Below are 21,557 nucleotides of genomic sequence, written 5' to 3'. Positions count from 1 at the left end.
CCTTTTCATTGTAGAAACTGATTAATCATCAAGAAATAAATTCAATGCTTAAGAAATTTTATCCGTAAACCTAAATTTTATTGAACTGGATCTGTTGTTTCAATGGGAATAAATAAAAATGCTGGCGGTTTCGAGAGAAAGAAAAAAAAGGAGAAGAAAAATGAAACAGAAAAAATCACGCGTTGCTAAAAATAGAAACAGGTGTGTTGAGTCATAAAGGCATAAAAAACTGAAAAACGCCAGCATAGTATGAAAAAGTTCCAAAAGAAATGTTTACATAAGCGTAAGCTCTTAAACACAAAATCAAAGAAAGAATATTGATTAGTGACTGGTGACCTCTACTCTTCTTCTTGAATACATAACAGAAAGCAGAGAAGAAAAAGATGAAAAATCCATTTCATTGTAGAAAATGATTAATCATTATGAAATAAATTCAATGCTTCAGACATTTTCTCCGTAAACCTAAATTTTATTGAACCAGATCTGTTGTTTACATTGGAATAAATAAACACGTTGGCGGTTTCGAGAGAGAGAAAAAAAAAAGACAAGAAAAATGAAACAGAGAAAATCACGCGTTGCTAAAAATAGAAACAGGTGCATTGAGTCATAAAGGCATATAGAAACTGAAAAACGCCAGCATAGTAAAAAAAGTTCCAAAAGAAAAGTTTACATAAGCGTAAGCTCTTAAACACAAAATCAAAGAAATAATATTGATTGGTGACTGGTGACCTCTGCTGTTCTTCTTGAATACATAACAGAAAACAGAGAAGAAGAAGATGAAAAATTCATCTCATTGTAGAAACTGATTAATCATCAGAAAATAAATTCAATACTTAAGACATTTTCTCCGTAAACCTAAATTTTATTGAACCGGATCTGTTGTTTACATTGGAATAAATAAACACTTTGGCGGTTTCGAGAGAGAGAAAAAAAAAGGAGAAGAAAAATGAAACTGAAAAAATCACGCGTTGCTAAAAATAGAAACATGTGCATTGAGTCATAAAGGCATACAGAAACTGAAAAATGCCAGCAGAGTAAGAAAAAGTTCCAAAATAAATGTTTACATAAGCGTAAGCTCTTAAACACAAAATCAAAGAAAGAATATTAATTGGTGACTGGTGACCTCTTTAGGTCTTCTGGAATACATAACAGAAAGCAGAGAAGAAGAAGATGAAAAATCCATTTCATTGTAGAAACTGATTAATCATCAAGAAATAAATTCAATGCTTAAGACATTTTCTCCGTAAACCTAAATTTTATCGAACCGGATATGTTGTTTACATGGGAATAAATAAACACGTTGGCGGTTTCGAGAGAGAGAAAAAAAAGGAGAAGAAAAATGAAACAGAGAAAATCACGCGTTACTAAAAATAGAAACAGGTGCATTGAGTCATAAAGGCATATAGAAATTGAAAAACGCCAGCATAGTAAAAAAAGTTCCAAAAGAAAAGTTTACATAAGCGTAAGCTCTTAAACACAAAATCAAAGAAATAATATTGATTGGTGACTTGTGACCTCTGCTGTTCTTCTTGAATACATAACATAAAATAGAGAAGAAGAAGATGAAAAATTCATCTCATTGTAGAAACTTATTAATCATCAGAAAATAAATTCAATACTTAAGACATTTTCTCCGTAAACCTAAATTTTATTGAACCGGATCTGTTGTTTACATAGGAATAAATAAACACTTTGGCGGTTTCGAGAGAGAGAAAAAAAAAGGAGAAGAAAAATGAAACTGAACAAATCATGCGTTGCTAAAAATAGAAACATGTGCATTGAGTCATAAAGGCATACAGAAACTGAAAAACGCCAGCAGAGTAAGAAAAAGTTCCAAAATAAATGTTTACATAAGCGTAAGCTCTTAAACACAAAATCAAAGAAAGAATATTAATTGGTGACTGGTGACCTCTTTAGGTCTTCTTGAATACATAACAGAAAGCAGAGAAGAAGAAGATGAAAAATCCATTTCATTGTAGAAACTGATTAATCATCAAGAAATAAATTCAATGCTTAAGACATTTTCTCCGTAAACCTAAATTTTATTGAACCAGGTATGTTGTTTACATGGGAATAAATAAACACGTTGGCGGTTTCGAGAGAGAGAAAAAAAAAGGAGAAGAAAAATGAAACAGAGAAAATCACGCGTTGCTAAAAATAGAAACAGGTGCATTGAGTCATAAAGGCATACAGAAACTTAAAAACGCTAGCATAGTAAGAAAAAGTTCCAAAAGAAATGTTTACATAAGTGTAAGCTCTTAAACACAAAATCAAAGAAAGAATATTGATTAGTGACTGGTGACCTCTGTTGTTCTTCTTGAATACACAACAGAAAGCAAAGAAGAAGAAGATGAAAAATCCATTTCATTGTAGAAACTGATTAATCATTAGGAATTAAATTCAATGCTTAAGACATTTTCTCCGTAAACCTAAATTTTATTGAACCGGATCTGTTGTTTACATGGGAATAAATAAACACGTTGGCGGTTTTGAGAGAGAGAGAGAAAAAAAAGGAGAAGAAAAATGAAACAGAAAAAATCACGCGTTGCTAAAAATAGAAACAGGTGTGTTGAGTCATAAAGGCATACAAAAACTAAAAAACGCCAGCATAGTAAGAAAAAGTTCCAAAAGAAATGTTTACATAAGCGTAAGTTCTTAAACACAAAATCAAAGAAAGAATATTGATTAGTGACTGGTGACCTCTGCTATTCTTCTTGAATACATAACAGAAAGCAGAGAAGAAAAAGATGAAAAATCCATTTCATTGTAGAAACTTATTAATCATTAGGAAATAAATTCATTGCTTAAGACATTTTCTCCGTAAACCTAAATTTTATTGAACCGGATATGTTGTTTACATTGGAATAAATAAACACGTTGGCGGGTTTGAGAGAGAGAAAAAAAAGGAGAAGAAAAATGAAACATAGAAAATCACGCATTGCTAAAAATAGAAACAGGTGCATTGAGTCATAAAGGCATACATAAACTGAAAAATCCAAGCATAGTAAGAAAAAGTTCCAAAAGAAATGTTTACATAATCGTAAGCTCTTAAACATAAAAGCAAAGAAAGAAGTTTGATTAGTGACTGGTGACCTCTGCTGTTCTTCTTGAATACACAACAGAAAGCAGAGAAGAAGAAGATGAAAAATCCATTTCATTGTAGAAACTGATCAATCATGAGAAAATAAATTCAATGCTTAAGACATTTTCTCTTTTAAACTAAATTTTATTGAACCGGATATATTGTTTACATTGGAATAAATAAACACGTTGGCGGTTTCGAGAGAGAAAAAAAAAGGAGAAGAAAAATGAAACAGAAAAAATCACGCGTTACTAAAAATAGAAACAGGTGCATTGAGTCATGACGGCATACAGAAACTGAAAAATGCCAGCATAGTTAGAAAAAGTTCCAAAAGAAATGTTTGCATAAACGCAAGCTCTTAAACACAAAATCAAAGAAAGAATATTGATTAGTGACTGGTGACCTATGTTGTTCTTCTTGAATCAACAGAAAGCAGAGAAAAAGAAGATGAAAAATCCATTTCATTGTAGAAACTGATTAATCTTCAGGAAACAAATTCATTGCTTAAGACATTTTCTCCGTAAACCTAAATTTTATTGAAAGGCATCTCTTGTTTACATGGGAATAAATAAAACGTTGGCGGTTTTGAGAGAGAGAAAAAAAGGAGAAGAAAAATGAAACAGAAAAAATCACGCGTTGCTATAAATAGAAACAGGTGTGTTGAGTCATAAAGGCATACAAAAACTGAAAAACGCCAGCATAGTAAGAAAAACTTACAAAAGAATTGTTTACATAAGCGTAAGCTCTTAAACACAAAATCAAAGAAAGAATATTGATTGGTGACTGGTGACCTCTGCTGTTCTTCTTGAATACATAACAGAAAGCAGAGAAGAAGAAGATGAAAAATCCATTTCATTGTAGAAACTGATTAATCATTAGGAATTAAATTCAATGCTTAAGACATTTTCTCCGTAAACCTAAATTTTATTGAACCGGATCTGTTGTTTACATTGGAATAAATAAACACGTTGGCGGTTTCGAGAGAGAGAAAAAAAAAGAGAAGAAAACTGAAGCAGAGAAAATCACGTGTTGCTAAAAATAGAAACAGTTGCATTGAGTCATAAAGGCATATAGAAATTGAAAAACGCCAGCATAGTTAGAAAAAGTTCAAAAAGAAATGTTTACAATAAGCGCAAGCTCTTAAACACAAAATCAAAGAAAGAATATTGATTAGTGACTGATGACCTATGCTGTTCTTCTTGAATACACAACAGAAAGCAGAGAAAAAGAAGATGAAAAATCGATTTCGTTGTAGAAACTGATTAGTCATCAGGAAATAAATTCAATGCTTAAGACATTTTATCTGTTAAACTAAATTTTATTGAACCAGATCTGTTGTTTACATTGGAATAAATAAACATGTTGGCGGTTTCGAGAGAGAGAAAAAAAAGGAGAAGAAAAATGAAATAGAAAAAATCACGCGTTGCTAAAAATAGAAACATGTGTGTTGAGTCATAAAGGCATACAGAAACTGAAAAACTTCAGCACAGTAAGAAAAAGTTCCAAAAGAAATGTTTACATAAGCGCAAGCTCTTAAACACAAAATCAAAGAAAGAATATTGATTAGTGACTGGTGAGATATGTTGTTCTTCTTGAATACACAACAGAAAGTAGAGAAGAAGAAAATGAAAAATCCATTTCATTGTAGAAACTGATCAATCATCAGGAAATAAATTCAATGCTTAAGACATTTTCTCCGTTAAACTAAATTTTATTGAACCGGATCTATTGTTTACATTGGAATAAATAAACACGTTGGCGGTTTCGAGAGAAAGAAAAAAAGGAGAAGAAAAATGAAACAGAGTAAATCACGCGTTGCTAAAAATAGAAACAGGTGCATTGAGTCATAAAGGCATACAGAAACTGAAAAACGCTAGCATAGTAAGAAAAAGTTCCAAAAGAAATGTTTACATAAGCGTAAATTCTTAAACACAAAATCAAAGAAAAAATATTGATTAGTGACTGGTGACCTCTGTTGTTCTTCTTGAATACACAACAGAAAGCAGAGAAGAAGAAGATGAAAAATCCATTTCATTGTAGAAACTGATTAATCATCAAGAAATAAATTCAATGCTTAAGACATTTTCTCCGTAAACCTAAATTTTATTGAACCGGATCTGTTGTTTACATGGGAATAAATAAACACGTTGGCGGTTTCGAGAGAGAGAGAAAAAAAAAAGAGAAGAAAAATGAAACAGAAAAAATCACGCGTTGCTAAAAATAGAAACAGGTGTCAGGTGTGTTGAGTCATAAAGACATACAAAAACTGAAAAATGCCAGCATAGTAAGAAAAAGTTCCAAAAGAAATGTTTACATAAGTGTAAGCTCTTAAACACAAAATCAAAGAAAGAATATTGATTGGTGACTGGTGACCTCTGCTGTTCTTCTTGAATACATAAGAGAAAGCAGAGAAAAAGAAGATGAAAATTTCATTTCATTGTAGAAACTGATTAGTCATTAAGAAATAAATTCAATGATTAAGATATTTTTTCTGTTAAACTAAATTTTATTGAAGTGGATCTGTTGTTTACATTAGAATAAATAAACACGTTGGCAGTTTCGAGAGAGAGAAAAAAAAAAGAGAAGAAAAATAAAACAGAAAAAAATCACGCGTTGCTAAAAATAGAAACATGTGCGTTGAGTCATATACAGAAACTGCTACTCGCGTTTTGTGCGATTGGGATCGAATAACATGTTGTGATTGGCTGAGAAAATAGAAATAAATAGTGATAAGCTCCTCCCTTCCTCCTTCCTATATTATTTGTTATTATTTAAAAAAAGAAAATTGGATGTTGAACCAAACCCAAACAACAGCATTGGTAGAAGACTGAGACAGAGTCGTAAGATTCAAGGGTTTCAGAAAAATATGAATAGAAATTCTGCTTTTGCTGTCTGTATTCTCAGACTAATTAGTAATCACATCGAAGCTCTTTTCTTCACTTTCTGTCGGAGTAAACATGGATCATGTAACAACTTTCTATAATCTAGTAAGGTTGTAGCTATGGTGGATGAGAAACAGAGTATTTGCAGTATCGATAGTTCATGAAGTTTTTTTTGGCAAGCTTCATGAACTTTGAAGCAATTTCGCTGGTGAACATCTGACCTCTCCCTTTAATTTCAAAAGTGCTGGAGAGTTGAGCGGTTGAACACTGTCTAGCAAAGATGAATGAGGGCAATATCTAATATACTGTCTATAAAGTATACACACTGTAATCATTTTATTATTTGAGGGAAAAAAATTGACCGAGGAAGAGGTGAACATTATAATGGTTTCCCTTGGGAATATTGTATTCAATTATTCTGTACAGTAAAGAGGGAGAGGGCTGAATACAAACAGACCTTCTTACCCTTATGTTTATGTATGTTTTGATGGCTTGGTGAACGAATCAATATCATCAAAGAGCCTTTTGATCAAGACGCTCATTCCAGTTTAAGCAACGAATTAAGCTTCTAAACCAATCACCGGTTTGATCAGATTTGTTGACAGTTGGGAGTGGATGTTGGCTCATGTATATTCTCACCGAATCTCCCCTTGAAAGTTGTTGTCTTCTTTTTCCATCAAACGAAACCCATGCATTGCTTCGAGCATCATCTGGAATCTGTTTTCGTTTAGAGAGATTTTCTCAGCATTTCAAACAGCTAAACACACACATGTCGTCTCTTCTTGGGTGGTTTTACTACTTAACAGGAAAAGAGTGTAGCTCTACAGGTTTAACTAAGTACTGAATTGCGGTTGTGTTTCAAGTCTTTACCTTTAACTCGAGTTTTGCAGAATCTGGGAGTATAACTGGTCTGAACGACAGGGAATGTGGGCAGATTGGAGTGAACAACATGCAAGGAACGTTTGGATGCACCTGCAATTTTTGGATTTTTTATAAATGTCAAATAGAAAACGTTTTCACACTCACGGTCACTAAAATTATATTATGAATGGCATAATAGTTCTCAGACATGCCAACGAGCTTCATTTTGGGTATGCAATGCAGAGTTGAATAGCTTACCATGGAACCTCCTGCTGCTGTAGAATAAGCAGTACTCCCTGTAGGAGTGGCTACTATAACTCCATCACCTTGTACCTATAATAGCAATTATTCGTCAACACATACAAGCAGTGAAATTTCATCAATGCAGGGAAATTATCTACACAAGCACTGAGATGTTCTTGTTTGTTTCAAGATGTAGAAAATTTTGTACAAACCTTTGTAATAAGACGGTCGTGCTCATAACATTCGATCTTAGAAAGGTATGGGTTGGATCCTCGATCAACAACAATCTCGTTCAGAACATCAAACACTTTGCCAGGCATTGCTTTGCCATTACGATAGATTTCGCAACGAAGACGCATTCGAAGAGTTATATAAACCCCATCTAATGTGTTATTCCCATGAATGACTCGTTTGAGGTCTTGCCTGAAGTCCTCAAACTACAAATGGAATTAATAAAAAATATATAAGAAGGCTGTCGAAAGAACTAGAATACTTAGACATAGTTAAGTAATAGAATATGTCAAAAGGCTTACTGGATGTGAAGTGAGAAATCCAAGGGACCCCAGATTAAATGAAACTACGGGAGGGACAGCTCCTTTGAACAAGTTTGATGCATGTAATATCACCCCATCTCCCCCTAAGCATGCCACAAAATCAACCCTTTCATGGAGATCGCTGAAATTCAAACAAAACAAAGCCAATCATAATTGAGCCATTGATGATTGATTCGTCGCTGATGTCTACTCAACTTATTTTGTACCTCGTGTCCTGAATGTAAAAAGTCTGGACAAAGCCAAACCCTGGAATCCTGGCAAATACATCATGCACCTCAGGTTCAACCAGAACATTCATCTTCTCTTGATGATACAAGAAAGATGCAGCCTAAAAACAAATTTGAAAGAACAACAACTTTTCATGGATTTCCTAAACTTCAGGCAGCCTTAATGCAAAACAAAAAAAAATAGAATAATTTAGATTTAAAAAGCAAAACTTTCACCTCTTTAGCTTCCTCCATCAGTTCCATCCCGAGCTTCTTCAGCAGTAAGACAGTTTTTGGGGTAGTTTTCCAAAGAAGCATCTGTTGTTGAGTACTTGGATGTGTGAAGGCTAGAGAGGATTCTGTCACCTTTTCCCTTGTACACGACACTCCATCAGTTCTGACTAAGAACATCTCTGCTTTCTTTCTCGACTGCACCCTTACTACGCCAGTGGCAGAAGCACACATATTTCCCTCAATAGCTCCAGCTTCATCATCACTGGAATCCGAGGAAGAAGCACTACTGTTTCTCTGAGACTCTCGAATAGAATGGGAACCTACAACGCGACTTAAGTTATTACTAGGAGGCACTGCAATAGGCTCTGCAGAACTATGCACATTTCCATTTGAAAACTTCCCATTGGAACTTTTAGAACTTGTAGGAAGAAGGTAACCATTGGAGTTTCCCGTCTCCGCAAGTCCTCTTACGGAATCTACATCAAAAAACTGATTTCCGTTTGTCACACCAGTATATGAAAACTGGGGAGTTGGGACTGCTCCTAATTTTTTAGACGGATTACTAAGATAACCAGCAGGAGCAATACTTTTGCTCCTTAGGAATTTAGACATTTCTTTTCTTGAAAAAATATTGCCTGGTGGAACTTGAGATCTAAGAGGATCGCTCACCATCGTAAATTCTGATGCAGATGTATCTCCCTCACTGCTTCCAGATTCTTTACTCTGGTTTGAAGAGTATCTACTATCAACTTCATTGGTTTCAGAAACTTTATCAGTATGCTCATCAGTTACACCCTTACCAGATACTAGAGCATTTAATCCAAGCTTAGCTTCAGAAACCTCCCCACCCTTTGACTCTTCAGAGACTGGAATTTCCTTAGTGACCGGACGTGTCATGTACTGCTTCCACCTAGAAACCATCGCAGAAGTTCTCCAAACACCTTCTTTACTGTGAACATATATCGGCCTTTTGTTGCTATCTGATACAATAGAAGCAAACAGCTCGACCTGCTGAGCTTTAGGAGCCATCCTGACTTCAATTGGAATTTGCACCATTGTAATTTTCCCAAGGGAAATTGCATCATCAAGCGCCGCCTGATAAAATGTATCCTTGACGTTTTCAGCTCTCAGGTCAACAATTGTTTTAAATCCATTCTCGATCAACCACTTCAATCCTTCTTGCGTTACCTGTCCTCCCCTCCAAAAGGCAATCTCAGACTCGTAGGAATCAGTATCCTCTTTCATATTTGGCGAGTAAATAGGATCCCAATTCGCAAAAAGTGTTTGGCAAGGATAATTATCACTGCGTGGAAAGCCTGCGTCATAGCAGACATTTTTAAGCTTCTGTAGTTTCCTCCAGACAATACCACTTCTTTCATCATCGGGAGTCAGATAATTCTCGAGGGCAATATGTAAGCTTTCACAACACCGTTTCATTTCACCTCTGAAAACAGCAAGTGGTGGAAGCGATTCCTCGGCAACCCCAACATCATCCAAATTAAATGAACTCATAGAAGATGACCTCCCGGAAAGAATCTCTTTCCTTCCTTTGTTCAAAAGAGATAAAATACAACCAAGCACTGATACTATCTTGTCCTCCAATAGTGGTTTTTCCTCAGGTGAAAAATCATACGGTACACGACATTCACCAGTCACAGGGTTGCACAATGTCTCCATCAACGCTCCATGTAGTCTCTCAGCTGATCTAAAAATTCTACAATATGCCTCAACCTCAGCAATGTCCCCTGGAACTGGACCAATCCAAGGCAGGTTTGATGTATCACGTGATTTCACAGCCTTATATATCAAAAGTGAATGAAGTCAGTCGACCAGTTCATAACAAATCAATAAAATTAGAGTACAACTCCGATGAGAAAATGATTCGATAAGCTAGGTTCGCAGCAGCCAAAGTTGCAAAGATGAATATAGAATTCTAACCTAATAATAATCTACTCGCAAACTCTGTCTCTCTTTTAAGTTAAGAAGAAGGGAGTGGAGAGAAGAAAGTAACCTGAGAATCCAAACCTAAATCGGGAGAAAAGGCCTCAGAAAGCTGGGCTCTGATCACGAATCTCAAGCGGCGTTTAAACGAGACGTCGTTTCTTCGAAACCTGAACACGAACGGAAGAAGTAATCGTGCATCGGAACTCGAATCAACGGAGAAGTGGAGGCGGGGAGAGATTCCGGTGGCGGGAGAAAGGCGATTCATGACGACGAAGTGAGGAACGTGGTAAGGGAAAAAAGAAGAAGAGCATAGGAGCATGAGAGAAACTCGAGAACCGCTTGAGCTGAGTGGCGGATAATATTTTGAGATGAACAATTTTTGGAAGTTTGCAGTAATTTGGTGGACCTCGTGGATTCGTCCTCTTCATGGGCGAAGTGCTTTCCAATTCCAATTAAAACTTGTGCATCCCTTCCCACTTTGATTGTGACTCGTTTGACACTTGAGCAATTTGCGTTCACTCCACGCGCCCCAAATCAAACAAATATGTGAAACAGCTTCACCAGAATTCTTAAATTATATACATATGATATTTGGCATAATTACAATTAACAAGATGATGACTTTACAAGAGATGATGATTAGATTTGAGATATATGTTAATCACAAGTTTTAACTTGTCCATCAACATAATAGAACGCATAAATCAATTTATAAATTACGGACTATACTAACTATACCAAATCAATCTAATGTATAACAAATGTATCTGAAAAGTATCAATACGATTACAAAGATACAGTAGAAGGGGTTTCACAGGGACAAATAAGAAGAATCCATTATTCATCATAACAAACAAAGAGACCAAGGAAAAATAAAACACTACTCAAAGAACAATGAGACGCACTCTCTTCAAAAAATAATCCTTCAAAGAAAAGAAAAATAATGGCAAAAGACTATTATATATTAACAATAAAAAAATGAAGCAAGCAGAGGGGAAACCAAAGAAATGAAGATACATAATAACTCTTCGACTGGGTAAATTCCAACTATAAAAAAGCAGCAATATATATGATATGTGGATCATATTCTTCTTCACTGTCACACGTGGTGTCTCTGCTGAAGGCTAGAAGGCATTCCAATTATCTGAAGAACTCCGTGGTGTCTCTGCTGAAGTTGTTGTTATGGTCCTGTAGAACCAAATGGGTCATGGTCGTCAAACCCAAACCCATGACTGTAATCAGAGTCTCTTGTGCTTCCCATTGAGTCGAATCTCGTCAATGAGGCTTTAGGTGTCTCCGATGCGTTGTTGTTGCCAGAGGAATCAAAGCTTTGTGCATTGAAGGAATCATATCTTTGATAGTTGAACGAATCAAACCTGGACGCGAATGGGTCAGGCTCGCTCGTGCTACGCATCGAGTCTGTGCGGGATAGGCCGAAAGCGTCATTGTTGTTGCTGTTGAATGAATCGAAGCGGGAGAAGCTGTTGTTAGAGAAGTCATCGTGTGCGGGTGTACTTGGAACAGAGTCAAACATGAAGGGGCTTCTTCCTGGGAACAAGTTGTCTGAACGAGGAGTCTCTGATGCAAATGGCTTCCCACCAAAATCAGACGTGCTATAAGCAGGAGTGCTCGGGACAGAGTCATCGAAAAATGATTTCTTCTCGGCAAACAAGTTGCCGCCTGGATAAGCAGGAGTGCTCGGGACAGAGTCGTCAAAGAAGGATTTCTTCTCGGCAAACAAGTTCCCTGGATAAGCTGGAGTGCTCGGGACAGAGTCATCAAAGTATGATTTCTGACCTGCGTAAGAGGCATTGTTCGTCGCTGGAGTGCTCGGAACTGAATCAAACACAGAAGGTTTTCCAGGGGAAACGTCGTTTGCATTTGCTGGTGTGCTTGGGACGGAATCAGCAAATATAGATAACTTAGGAGGTAGGAAGTCGTTTGAAATGGTCGAACCAGTTTTTATAGGCTTAATACTGAAGTCATCAAATCCAAATCCAAAGCCAAAACCACTGTCATACTTCTCATGATCCTTGTCCTGCTTAAAACATAACAAAAGTTAATAGCGTAAAAATTAACGATTCTTTCATGTAGATATACAAAGGTAAAGAGATACATAATATATACATGTCGAACGCCACAAACCCCAAACTTTCGGGGTGTGCATATTGGTTTACCTTTCCGTTGTCAGGGTTGAAGCTTGAAACTGAATCTGTCTCATCGTGAGAGTCATAATTTGCAGTTTTGCCAGCAGAAGCAGTAGATTCACCATCATCATGGCCATTTTCACTGGAAAAATAACATAGACAATGTAAATCACCGAGATGAATTCTTCTCTGTAGGGCCATATTATACCCCATTTTTTTTCTATTTGCAGTACATTTCACGGAAACACATGAACTCCACAGTTAAGAAGGATGCAATCCAAACCACATCAGGTCTAGCACAAAAAACATACCTCCTTGTATCTTTAGTTCGGGGTGAGGTATCAGCGTCAATACCATTTCTAACATTAGAGTCATCCACAGATCCGTTTTTATCTCTGGCATTAACATCGGATGCTTTACCCTCTGACTGCTCAGATGTCGGTTCCTTCTCAGAAGCCTCTTCACCACTGCTTTGCTTTTTCCCCGTTTTGGAGTCGGCATCTGAGGATAAAACATCTTCACCTTCTTTTGAAGAGACAGTAACTTCATTCTTCCACGCTGATGATTTTTCCTTTGGTGGGGCTATGACATTTTGGATATCAAGTGTAAGCTCCTTGACAAAGGTAAACCCTGGAAGTGAAGACAAAATAGGATGTGAATTACAAGTGTTCCAACTGCAAAATCCATAAAACTATTTTGGAATATACGTCACCCTAAATATATACACAAGATATTGATATTATATCTAAAGCCATGCTTCCACAATAATCTCATCTGAAAACAAAATCTAAATCTAAACAGCAAGCATACCTTCCTCCTCTAGCTTATCCCAGTCTTCATCCCAATCAGCAGTACCTTCCTGGATTCCAGGCTGCCAACCTGTAAAAAAGAGATAATTCCATGAATATAAACAAAGAAATTAATTACACTACAGATATACAGTTGCACAGGTAGAAGTTCTTCTGTCAAAAGCCAAAAATACACAAATAAACCCCCCAAATATACCGTGTTTCCTTTAGTACATAAGCATCAACGTTTAATCAAGATTGTATATAAGAATATTGCTCGATTCTAAAGTTATACAGAAAAAGGTATGGTAAACCAACTCCTGGCACTAGTCACAAAATTATAATGCTAAGCGTGATTTTTAACCAGAGAGGAGAAGGGGTAAATCTATACCAAAAGGAAGCTCAACCAGAGAAGTGGGTTTCCCACGTACTCCATATTGTTTGCAGCGCTCATTCAAATTTTTAATCAGTTCCTCAAGGCCTGATTGGATGTGTTCAGTGCGCTCCTACAAGACAACCTTCAGCAAAATACAACTACGAATCACATTCAATTAACCAGCTAGCACGTGTGGCTTACCTTAACAACACTATCATCAAGTTTGCCTTCTTCAAATTTGACTATTGCCTGGTACAATTCCATTTTCTTCTCCTACAATTTTAAGGAAGGTTTATCATTATTTTTGAAGGGGTCATCCAGCTTACAGACAATTCAAAGTAACCCATGCTCCTGGGAAGATAATTCTACACTACCTGTATATCACGGAATGTGGCCTCTTCAATAGTTAATTTAGAGCCAACATTACCAGACTTCTTGTATTTCTCCTCGTATTTTTTTGCTAGAGATTCAAGCTGGAGTACATGTTCATTATGTTAGGTAATCAAACTGGATCTCTAATACCATCACAAAAGAGGCTCAGCAACAGAAACTGTATACCTCACGTTTATCACCAGATACTCTCTCTGTGATCTCATTGTACCGGTTGTCACATCTGCTTTTGTATAAAACCTATAACCATGGAACCAAAGGTTAGAGAACCAAACTGATTGTTACTTAAAAAAAGGCCAGAGCAAACAACACATATATAAATGATCGTAGTTCGAGCAAGCTGGAGAAGCAGAGATACTTACAAGTTCTTGCATCTTAGCACGGAAGAAATCAATTTTCTGCTTAGAATCAGCTACTTCTTTTTCGAGTTCATCCACCTAAACACCAAACACACACGAATTAAAAACGAGGCAGTCATATTAGTTTTTAAGTTAAACTAGTAAATATCAAATGAATAAAAGGTTGGGAGGAGATGTGACAGAGAAGGGAAACTCAAAACAGGATTAGAAACAAATAAATTATTCATAATTCTCAATGGCAGTTTAATATCTTCCATGCCAATGAAATTAATATTGACTGCCACTGTCAATTATAAATTGTAAGAATATCTTCTAATCTTGACTATGGCTACGCAAATCCACAAATTTTCATATTAATGCCATAAGAAGGGGGCAAAAGATATCTTCAGATTAAAAATGCCAAATTTTTTTTTGTAAATCACGATAACCAACGGAATTCACCACATTAACAAATTAAAATCAGAGAGAAACCAGAGAGTGCCTTTTTATCAACAGCAGTAGCTTCTTCAAACTTCGAGTTGAGTGACTCCTGCTCCTCCTTGCTAAGTTGATCCACCAGCTGTTTTTCCAACTCAGGCATTTTACGTTTCGGCTGAGTGGGCGGGACCATTCCATCACTAGAGGATAGAGGACCTGGCCTTGGAGGCTTTCCTTTGGGACCAGCTGGTGGCCTCAAGGCCCCAGGAGGTTGTTGCTGTTGGAAACCTACAATATTTGGTACATAAATGAATTAACCTAGTTTGGCAAAAAAAAAAAGAAAGAGGCAAGTAATACAGTATGTGCAATCGATTACCATGTGGATGTCCCCAGGATGCATTGCCATGCGGTGCCCCAGATTGACCAGGAGCGGTAAACATGCTCTCACTATGTATTATAGAGCTTGGGAACATTGGAGGAAGAGGTCGGCCCTCTCTGTAACGCTCCATTAAATAGACCGCAATACAGAACTCCCGCAAGGAGAGCATGCTGTCATTATCTTGATCAGATAAATCCCATACCTGCTTCAAAGCCTCTGTAACACCAAGGACCAGCATGACCACATAAAACATTCCGCAATATTCCCCACGGAAAACTTTAAAAAATTCAACAAATTGGGCTACAATAACATTACATCTCTATCGACTTATAATATAGTCTACACGAGGACCATACGAGTAAATACTCAAGACGAACCATAAATGGCAGTTAATCAATATCCAAACAAATATTCAGAAGTGCCATTATATTATAATCCCCGTCCACCATTGTAACACGCTCAAATTGAACCACTGTTAACGGAGAAAGAAACAAAAAAGTAAGTGTAGCCTACCTCTTGGAAGCCTCCAACTTAAGAACAGATTCCGAGCCTGGTTCCCTGTGATCTTCCCGTCCCTATCAGTGTCAACTTGCACAAAAACCTTGGTATATTTTTGGACATCAGCTGGAGTCATTTTTGGCCAAGGGGGTTGGGAGTGAACTTGGGGCCGGGGTTGTTGTTGGGAGTGAACTTGGGGCCGGGGTTGTTGTTGGGAGTGAACTTGGGGCCGGGGTTGTTGTTGGGAGTGAACTTGGGGCCGGGGTTGTTGGGAGTGGGGGTGGGGTGGACGCTGGGCCAATTGACTGGAAGCTGAAATTCCAGCTCCAACAGAAGAGCCAGGTGGACCAGAAGCCACACCTGAGGGAGCATATGGTTGCCCTGAATTTCCAGTAAATTGATTCTGAACGCCAACAGCATGCTGGCCCAATGAACCCTGTTGTGGGATTGAACTTTGCCTAACTCCAGACTGTGTCATCTCAGGGGCTTTGACAGTTCCAGCAGGAACAGATGAGATGCCTATTGTTGATGCAGTTCCCGTAGTATGTTGTTTTGGCTGCGTGGGAGCAACTGAAAAGACATCTCCGAAAAGTGAGTCAGAGGCAAATCCGTTTCCTGCTGCAGCCAGTTCCTTGGGATCCTTGGCCACCAATTGAGCAGATGATTCTTGGGGTCTGGCTGTTGTAGAACTTGTTACAGCAGGTGTCATAACTGGTGTTGGTATATGGTTAGCAGTGGAGTTAGGTGCAGTCAAACCATATGTACTTTGACCCGAAGGAATTTGAGAATTCGTGTTCCCAGAGGGGCCAACACTTCTCCCGCTGAGCCAATCCGATGGCATAGGTTGGTTTGCAGGACGAGGTGCATTAGTCCCTCCAGCTGGCATTCCCTGGCTTTGAAAGTTATGCTGTGGCTGTGGCTGAGATGGAGGCAACGCAGTAAACTGGTTCTGCTGGCCTGGGACAACTTGTTGGTTACTGGTGGCTACAGTTCCACCCGTTTGAGGCCCTCTCGTACCAGCCACTACTGATGTTACTCCCTGAGATTGTGTAGCAGGCAAAACTCCCCTGGGCTGTGGAGAGGGTGTTGCAGCAAGATTTATTTTGGGTGCAGGGATATTGGCTGAAGCAGGACTATAAATTGCAGCTTTTACTATCTCAGGAGTCAACTCCCGTCTACTTTGTGCAACTGTTACCAACTTTAATGCATTATAAAACTCAGCTCGGCCAAGGTAGCCAGCTTTTTTTGCATCTGCAAAGGACCATACCTACCAGAGATAAAAACAAGTTATAGCATTAACAAATCCAAAGAATAATTGTATCTCAGAAAGAGCTTATATCCGAACTAATCCGGAGATGTTTTTCTATTCTACATGTTAAAATTCAAATATGCAGAATTCCCTCATTACATGCAATTTGATAACAGTAGAGTGAACAGAAAACACAACTTAGCGTTCTAATCTCAGAATATGTCAAAATCGAAGAGGAGATTCTTCATTAGAATCACAACAACTTGACTACAAAGCTCCAGAATGAAAAGAGAGGTCCCATTAACACAAATTTGACAAAATTACATCACATTCATTACCCAACGATCCAACAGATCAAAGATCCAATTCAAAACCTATACGAATTTTACAAGTATTCTCCACCGTTTTCTCAATAATCACAAACAACAAAAAAGAAGGGAAACAGATGCAGATTTGGAAGAAGAAGAAGGAACCTGAGCAAGGACGTGTTTAGGCAAATTAGAGCCTTGGAAGAAAGCGACAGCCTCAGCACCACTGATATGACCATCTCCATCCAAATCTGCCCTCCTGAAATACGTATCGAACAGATCCTGGCCTCCCGTCGGCCTTGGCGCTGCCATTTTTTTTCTAAAGGGATGATCCGAAATCTAGCAGCGAAGACAGTGTCCAGAAGTTTTTCCGAACACGATCCAAATCACCGCATACGAAGAAAAACCCTAATTCATAAAGGCTGAGCGCAATCGTAGATCAGTAGGAGAGAGACCACCACCACCAACACATCGATTGAAATGGGATCGGGAAAGAGGTGAGGAAGAGAGCGAAGACGGCGAGGAGAGAGCGGAGAGAGGAGTAGTATGTATGAACAAAGGTCGATGATGATTCTCCGACAGAGAAACAATTTCAATTCCCGGGATTTGAGATTGAAACCGGTACAGCTAGCGATGGAAGAAGCAGCGAGACGATTTTTGGGAAAGTTATGATTATTATTATAAAAATAAAAATAAAAATAAAAATGTTTATTCAGTACGATACAAATCGTATAAGAACCTCGAGATGCAAATAACAATACGGACACAGTTTCACCTTAAATATATTAATAATATCTATACTTGTTTTTTCTTTTTGTCAACACATTATTGTTTAACATTTCAATAACATTTTTTCCATGATAATAATCCAAAGAGAATTAGTGAGATCTAAACTCCCTATAGTTTTTTCACCTAATTTTTATCTTTTTAGAATTTGATTACAAATTTACTATAGATACATAAGAAAAATTTTGAAATCAAGAGTATGTTGTCATATCATTTTTTATTTTCTTAAAAATTTAATTTGTTAGTAATATGTTGTCATAAGTTTTTTTATTTCATATTAGCTGAAAAATAACAATCATACTAGGATCTGACCCGCGCTACAGCGCGGGGGAAAATTTTATATACATGTTCATTTTAAATAACTCAAATTGTAATAAAATTGTATGGTGATATTAGTCTAATATAACATTGAGGGGGATAAAATATACATAAAAGTAACTTAATAATATAGTGTAACCTATGTTTCTTGAGTACATTATATCAGTCCAGTATACAATTGTTTTTGTAATAAATATAAATGATGGACCAAACTAACACATTTATTTTGTGGCTGGGCTTCGTTGAGCCGAAATTGTGTTTTGAATTTATTACAAAATTGTAAAAAAACAAAACATACAATGAGTTGGCGTTTGATAAAATTAAAAAAAAAAAAATTCTGGAGAAGTGAATAGTTTTCACGATCACCCTCACCGAAAGAACTCGTCGACTACGTTTCCACTTCTCAAATCATTTGATTATCTCTATTTCTAAACCAGAAATTGATTGAAACACGATTATTTCAATTATACACTGCAGTCCGTTTTATGTATTCTCAATTTTGGAGATCCAGTCGTAATCAAGAACAACCAAATCTCCTTATACTTTGGATTTGGGTATGTGGTTTACAAATCTCCGAAGGATCTTAATTAATTGGGTAAGTTGATTCTGATTACAGTTAATCAAATTACATTTCACTACCTTAATGGGTTTGAATTCTGAATAATATTGTTTTGATTCTGAGTAATGATTCAAAATCGTTTTCATAAATTTTATCAAGTCGATCGATATATTTCCTTCAGACATTTATGTGAATTATATATGTATACTTTGCTTCAATTTTTAACTGTTTCTTTGCTTCGTTTTCTCATTATTCTTTACCAGTGTTCAAGAAAGCGCTAGGCGGTATCTGGGTGGTGACCCAACGCCTAGCGCCTAGAACGCCTAATCGGGGCCTAGACGGTTTTTAGGCGGTTTAGGCGTTTACAATATAAAACATTATATATATAAAATTATGTACAAATATATGTTAGAAAAATAAAAAAATTATAAATTATAAACAAAATTAACAAAAATACATTTATTTAAGTTATATTAACAACATATAAACATTTATAATTACGTATACAAATATAAAACTTAATAATTTAAATCTATATAGTTAAAAATCAAAAATAAATATTAAAATTAAATTAATGTAATTTTAAGCGGTTTAGGCGGTCATCTAGGCGTCTACTGAGCGCCTAGCGCCTAGACGGCGCCTAGGCGGCCGCCTAGACCGCTTTCTTGAACACTGTTCTTTACAAATGGCATCAAGCCATTCAAGACTGGCGGATGGATTCAAGTCAATTTGAGAATCAATCTTTGAAACAGTACACTACTTGCTTTGGTGAGACCCTTGCAAGATGACTACATAAAAATAGTTATGTATACTTTGCTTTAACTTTTAATTGTCTTATTGATATGTCCTAATTTTCCAATAAATATGCGAATGAGATCTAACCAAACAGAGGGACAAACAGACAAACATCAATTACGCTGGATTAAACTGTGGGTTTTAGTAATCTTCTAAACTAATCCTAATTAATTGGTTAAGTTGATTTCAGATTCCGCATCATATTACTGAACTATACAAAAAATCTGTAATATATTTCAGGTACTTTCATGGAATCCTCTTGCTCAAATTGGAGTTTAAGTTGTGCACCATATTAAAAATGGTAAGTCTTCTTAACTTGTATGAAAATGCATTTTGATATGTTTGATTGGTTGTTGCATATATAAACTTAGATAAAATGATTGCTAACCTTAAATAGAAAAGAAACATATCCTTTATTCATATCATTTTCATTTCTCGAATGAAAACAAAAAACAACTTAAACATGATAAAGTAGGAAAGTTTTAAAACTTTTAAAAGTACTGAAATATAAAGAATAATCATTCTTCTATTAATCCCCTGGCCATACATGCGTCCTTGTATGAATCTTAGACGACACCATCATAAGTCCTCAAATCTTCATCACATTGTGGTCCTTTTAGAAAAGGAAAAAGGAGTTTCAAGCTGTTATGACCATCAAACTTACTTGGCATATACGATATTCTTCTACTCCCATTTGTTCTCTTGTTATGACGATCCTACGCTGGAACTTATGTAGCTGTTGTTTCTTGACAGTCGCATGGATCAAAGTATCCTAAATAGGGAAAAAAAACATATTCATAGTAAGTGACTAATTTTTACAAAATATTTTAAACATAAAGGTATGAAGTTTATGTGTATGGTTGGTAAGCTTACCGAGACATCAGTCAGGACCATTTCGAGGGTCTCACTAGAGTAGCTGGTGTACTGCTGCTAGCTATGGATGATTTTGACTTGGATCTTCCAAACAGTCTTGAAAGGCTTGATGGATGCAAGATCAGTTATTGCTAAGTTGGCAGCCATTTCGGAAGATAAAGTAAGAAGGGATGAAAGCTTTGTTGGAAGGTATGGTGTTGATGTGTTTGAGTAATCAGTATTTATAGGTAAAATATATTCTCATCTAAATTTTATCATAATTGATTTACCAATTAATTCGGTAATCAAATTTCCGTAATTTTAGTCAAATGAGTTTTCGATACAGTGGTTAGAGATCAATTACGAGACTAAAAATCCGGTAAGCATATATATCAGGTAAAATTATGAGATCTTAGAAGTATGTAGAAGAGATAATTCCGGTAATCATATGTATTTGGTATGAATATGAGATCTTAGGAGTACGTTATGGGATCCGGGAATCATATATATTCTGAATTTATGATTAATATACCATATATCGTCTAATTAATTTTAATGTTGCCTAAATTGTAGGATTAATCTTTACCGGATTTGTTGTGAGGAATTATATTTGTTTTTGGTTCGACGAATCAAAATTTGGAGGTGTTATTTGGATGATCCATATGGAGATTTCGGATATATATCAGCCCGGATCCGAAATAGTAAATTTCGGGTTAAGTTTAGTTATGACCCGATCCGAAGATAATTTTGTACTCCTCTTTTACTAATATAGAGATAAAAAACATTTGGGGTAACAATCATAGGAGCAATTATCAATTTATCACAAATCTTAAATGCCTAACGTTTGATGTCTCTACTCTACATCTGTTTTTTTTAGCCATTTTGGTTTAGTAGATGGTATTTTGCTTGATGCCTCTACATACAATGAATTTTGTCACTTCGTTCAGATTAACTAAAAGTGTTTGATCAGACTATAGTAATTACAAGAATATGAATTTGAATCCTTGATGGATTTAAGATTTTGTACTGAAATTTTAGGGTATCTACTATCGTGAACTGTATAATCCGCAAAACGTCCTTATGGAAATTACTGTGACTGTGAGTGCTTCAGCTAACTTTCAAACTTGTTCTAATAACATCGAAGACCAAAAAAAAACAGAATTTCAATCTCTCTTTTCCTTTCCCCTCTGTTTTCACAACTCTTTTGAACACTGCAGATTCTACTTTGTCGATTCCAAGTATGTTTAAAATGGATTTGTTTAAGAACTTCTAATGGATTAAACCCGATCGTGAGCCATGAAAGTCCACGATTATTTGAAGAGAACTTGGT

The 21,557-nt window shown here is 36.4% G+C and overlaps 2 protein-coding genes across 2 annotated transcripts; both read right to left on the bottom strand.

Annotated features, from left to right (window-relative positions):
• Positions 1–6,298: 6,298 nt before the first annotated feature.
• Positions 6,299–10,771, bottom strand: LOC104773414 (NAD kinase 2, chloroplastic). Its single transcript, XM_087495255.1, has 8 exons — positions 10,074–10,771; positions 8,066–9,859; positions 7,829–7,950; positions 7,602–7,743; positions 7,281–7,505; positions 7,084–7,158; positions 6,835–6,936; positions 6,299–6,681 (listed from the first exon to the last, which is right to left on the bottom strand). Exons 1-8 carry the CDS (start codon positions 10,323–10,325, stop codon positions 6,478–6,480), a joined length of 2,916 nt encoding a protein of 971 aa, XP_087351381.1. The 5' UTR covers positions 10,326–10,771; the 3' UTR covers positions 6,299–6,477.
• Positions 10,772–11,001: 230 nt separating this feature from the next.
• LOC104773416 (uncharacterized) lies at positions 11,002–17,704 on the bottom strand. The gene is given in 14 exon segments (XM_087495254.1): positions 11,002–11,192; positions 11,195–12,044; positions 12,184–12,295; positions 12,465–12,783; positions 12,964–13,032; positions 13,333–13,447; positions 13,519–13,590; positions 13,692–13,790; positions 13,876–13,947; positions 14,070–14,144; positions 14,548–14,771; positions 14,860–15,078; positions 15,376–16,627; positions 17,083–17,704. Coding segments are annotated over 14 exon segments (3,687 nt in total). The 5' UTR covers positions 17,230–17,704; the 3' UTR covers positions 11,002–11,130.
• Between the last annotated feature and the right edge of the window lie 3,853 nt (positions 17,705–21,557).

Source organism: Camelina sativa, chromosome 17 (genome assembly GCF_030686135.1).
Source record: "Camelina sativa cultivar CO46 ecotype springtype chromosome 17, ASM3068613v1".
Classification (NCBI taxonomy): domain Eukaryota; kingdom Viridiplantae; phylum Streptophyta; class Magnoliopsida; order Brassicales; family Brassicaceae; genus Camelina; species Camelina sativa.
This window is presented reverse-complemented; position numbering and strand designations above follow the sequence as displayed.

What these genes read in the sequence shown, in the direction of transcription:
- LOC104773414 (XM_087495255.1), bottom strand. Translation starts at nt 10,325, where the DNA reads ATGCTCCTATGCTCTTCTTCTTTTTTCCCTTACCACGTTCCTCACTTC. An exon ending in TGATGGAGGAAGCTAAAGAG is followed by an intron (nt 7,951 to 8,065) that starts GTGAAAGTTTTG and finishes ATTTGTTTTTAG; the next exon opens with GCTGCATCTTTCTTGTATCA. An exon ending in GATTTCTCACTTCACATCCA is followed by an intron (nt 7,506 to 7,601) that starts GTAAGCCTTTTG and finishes TTCCATTTGTAG; the next exon opens with TTTGAGGACTTCAGGCAAGA.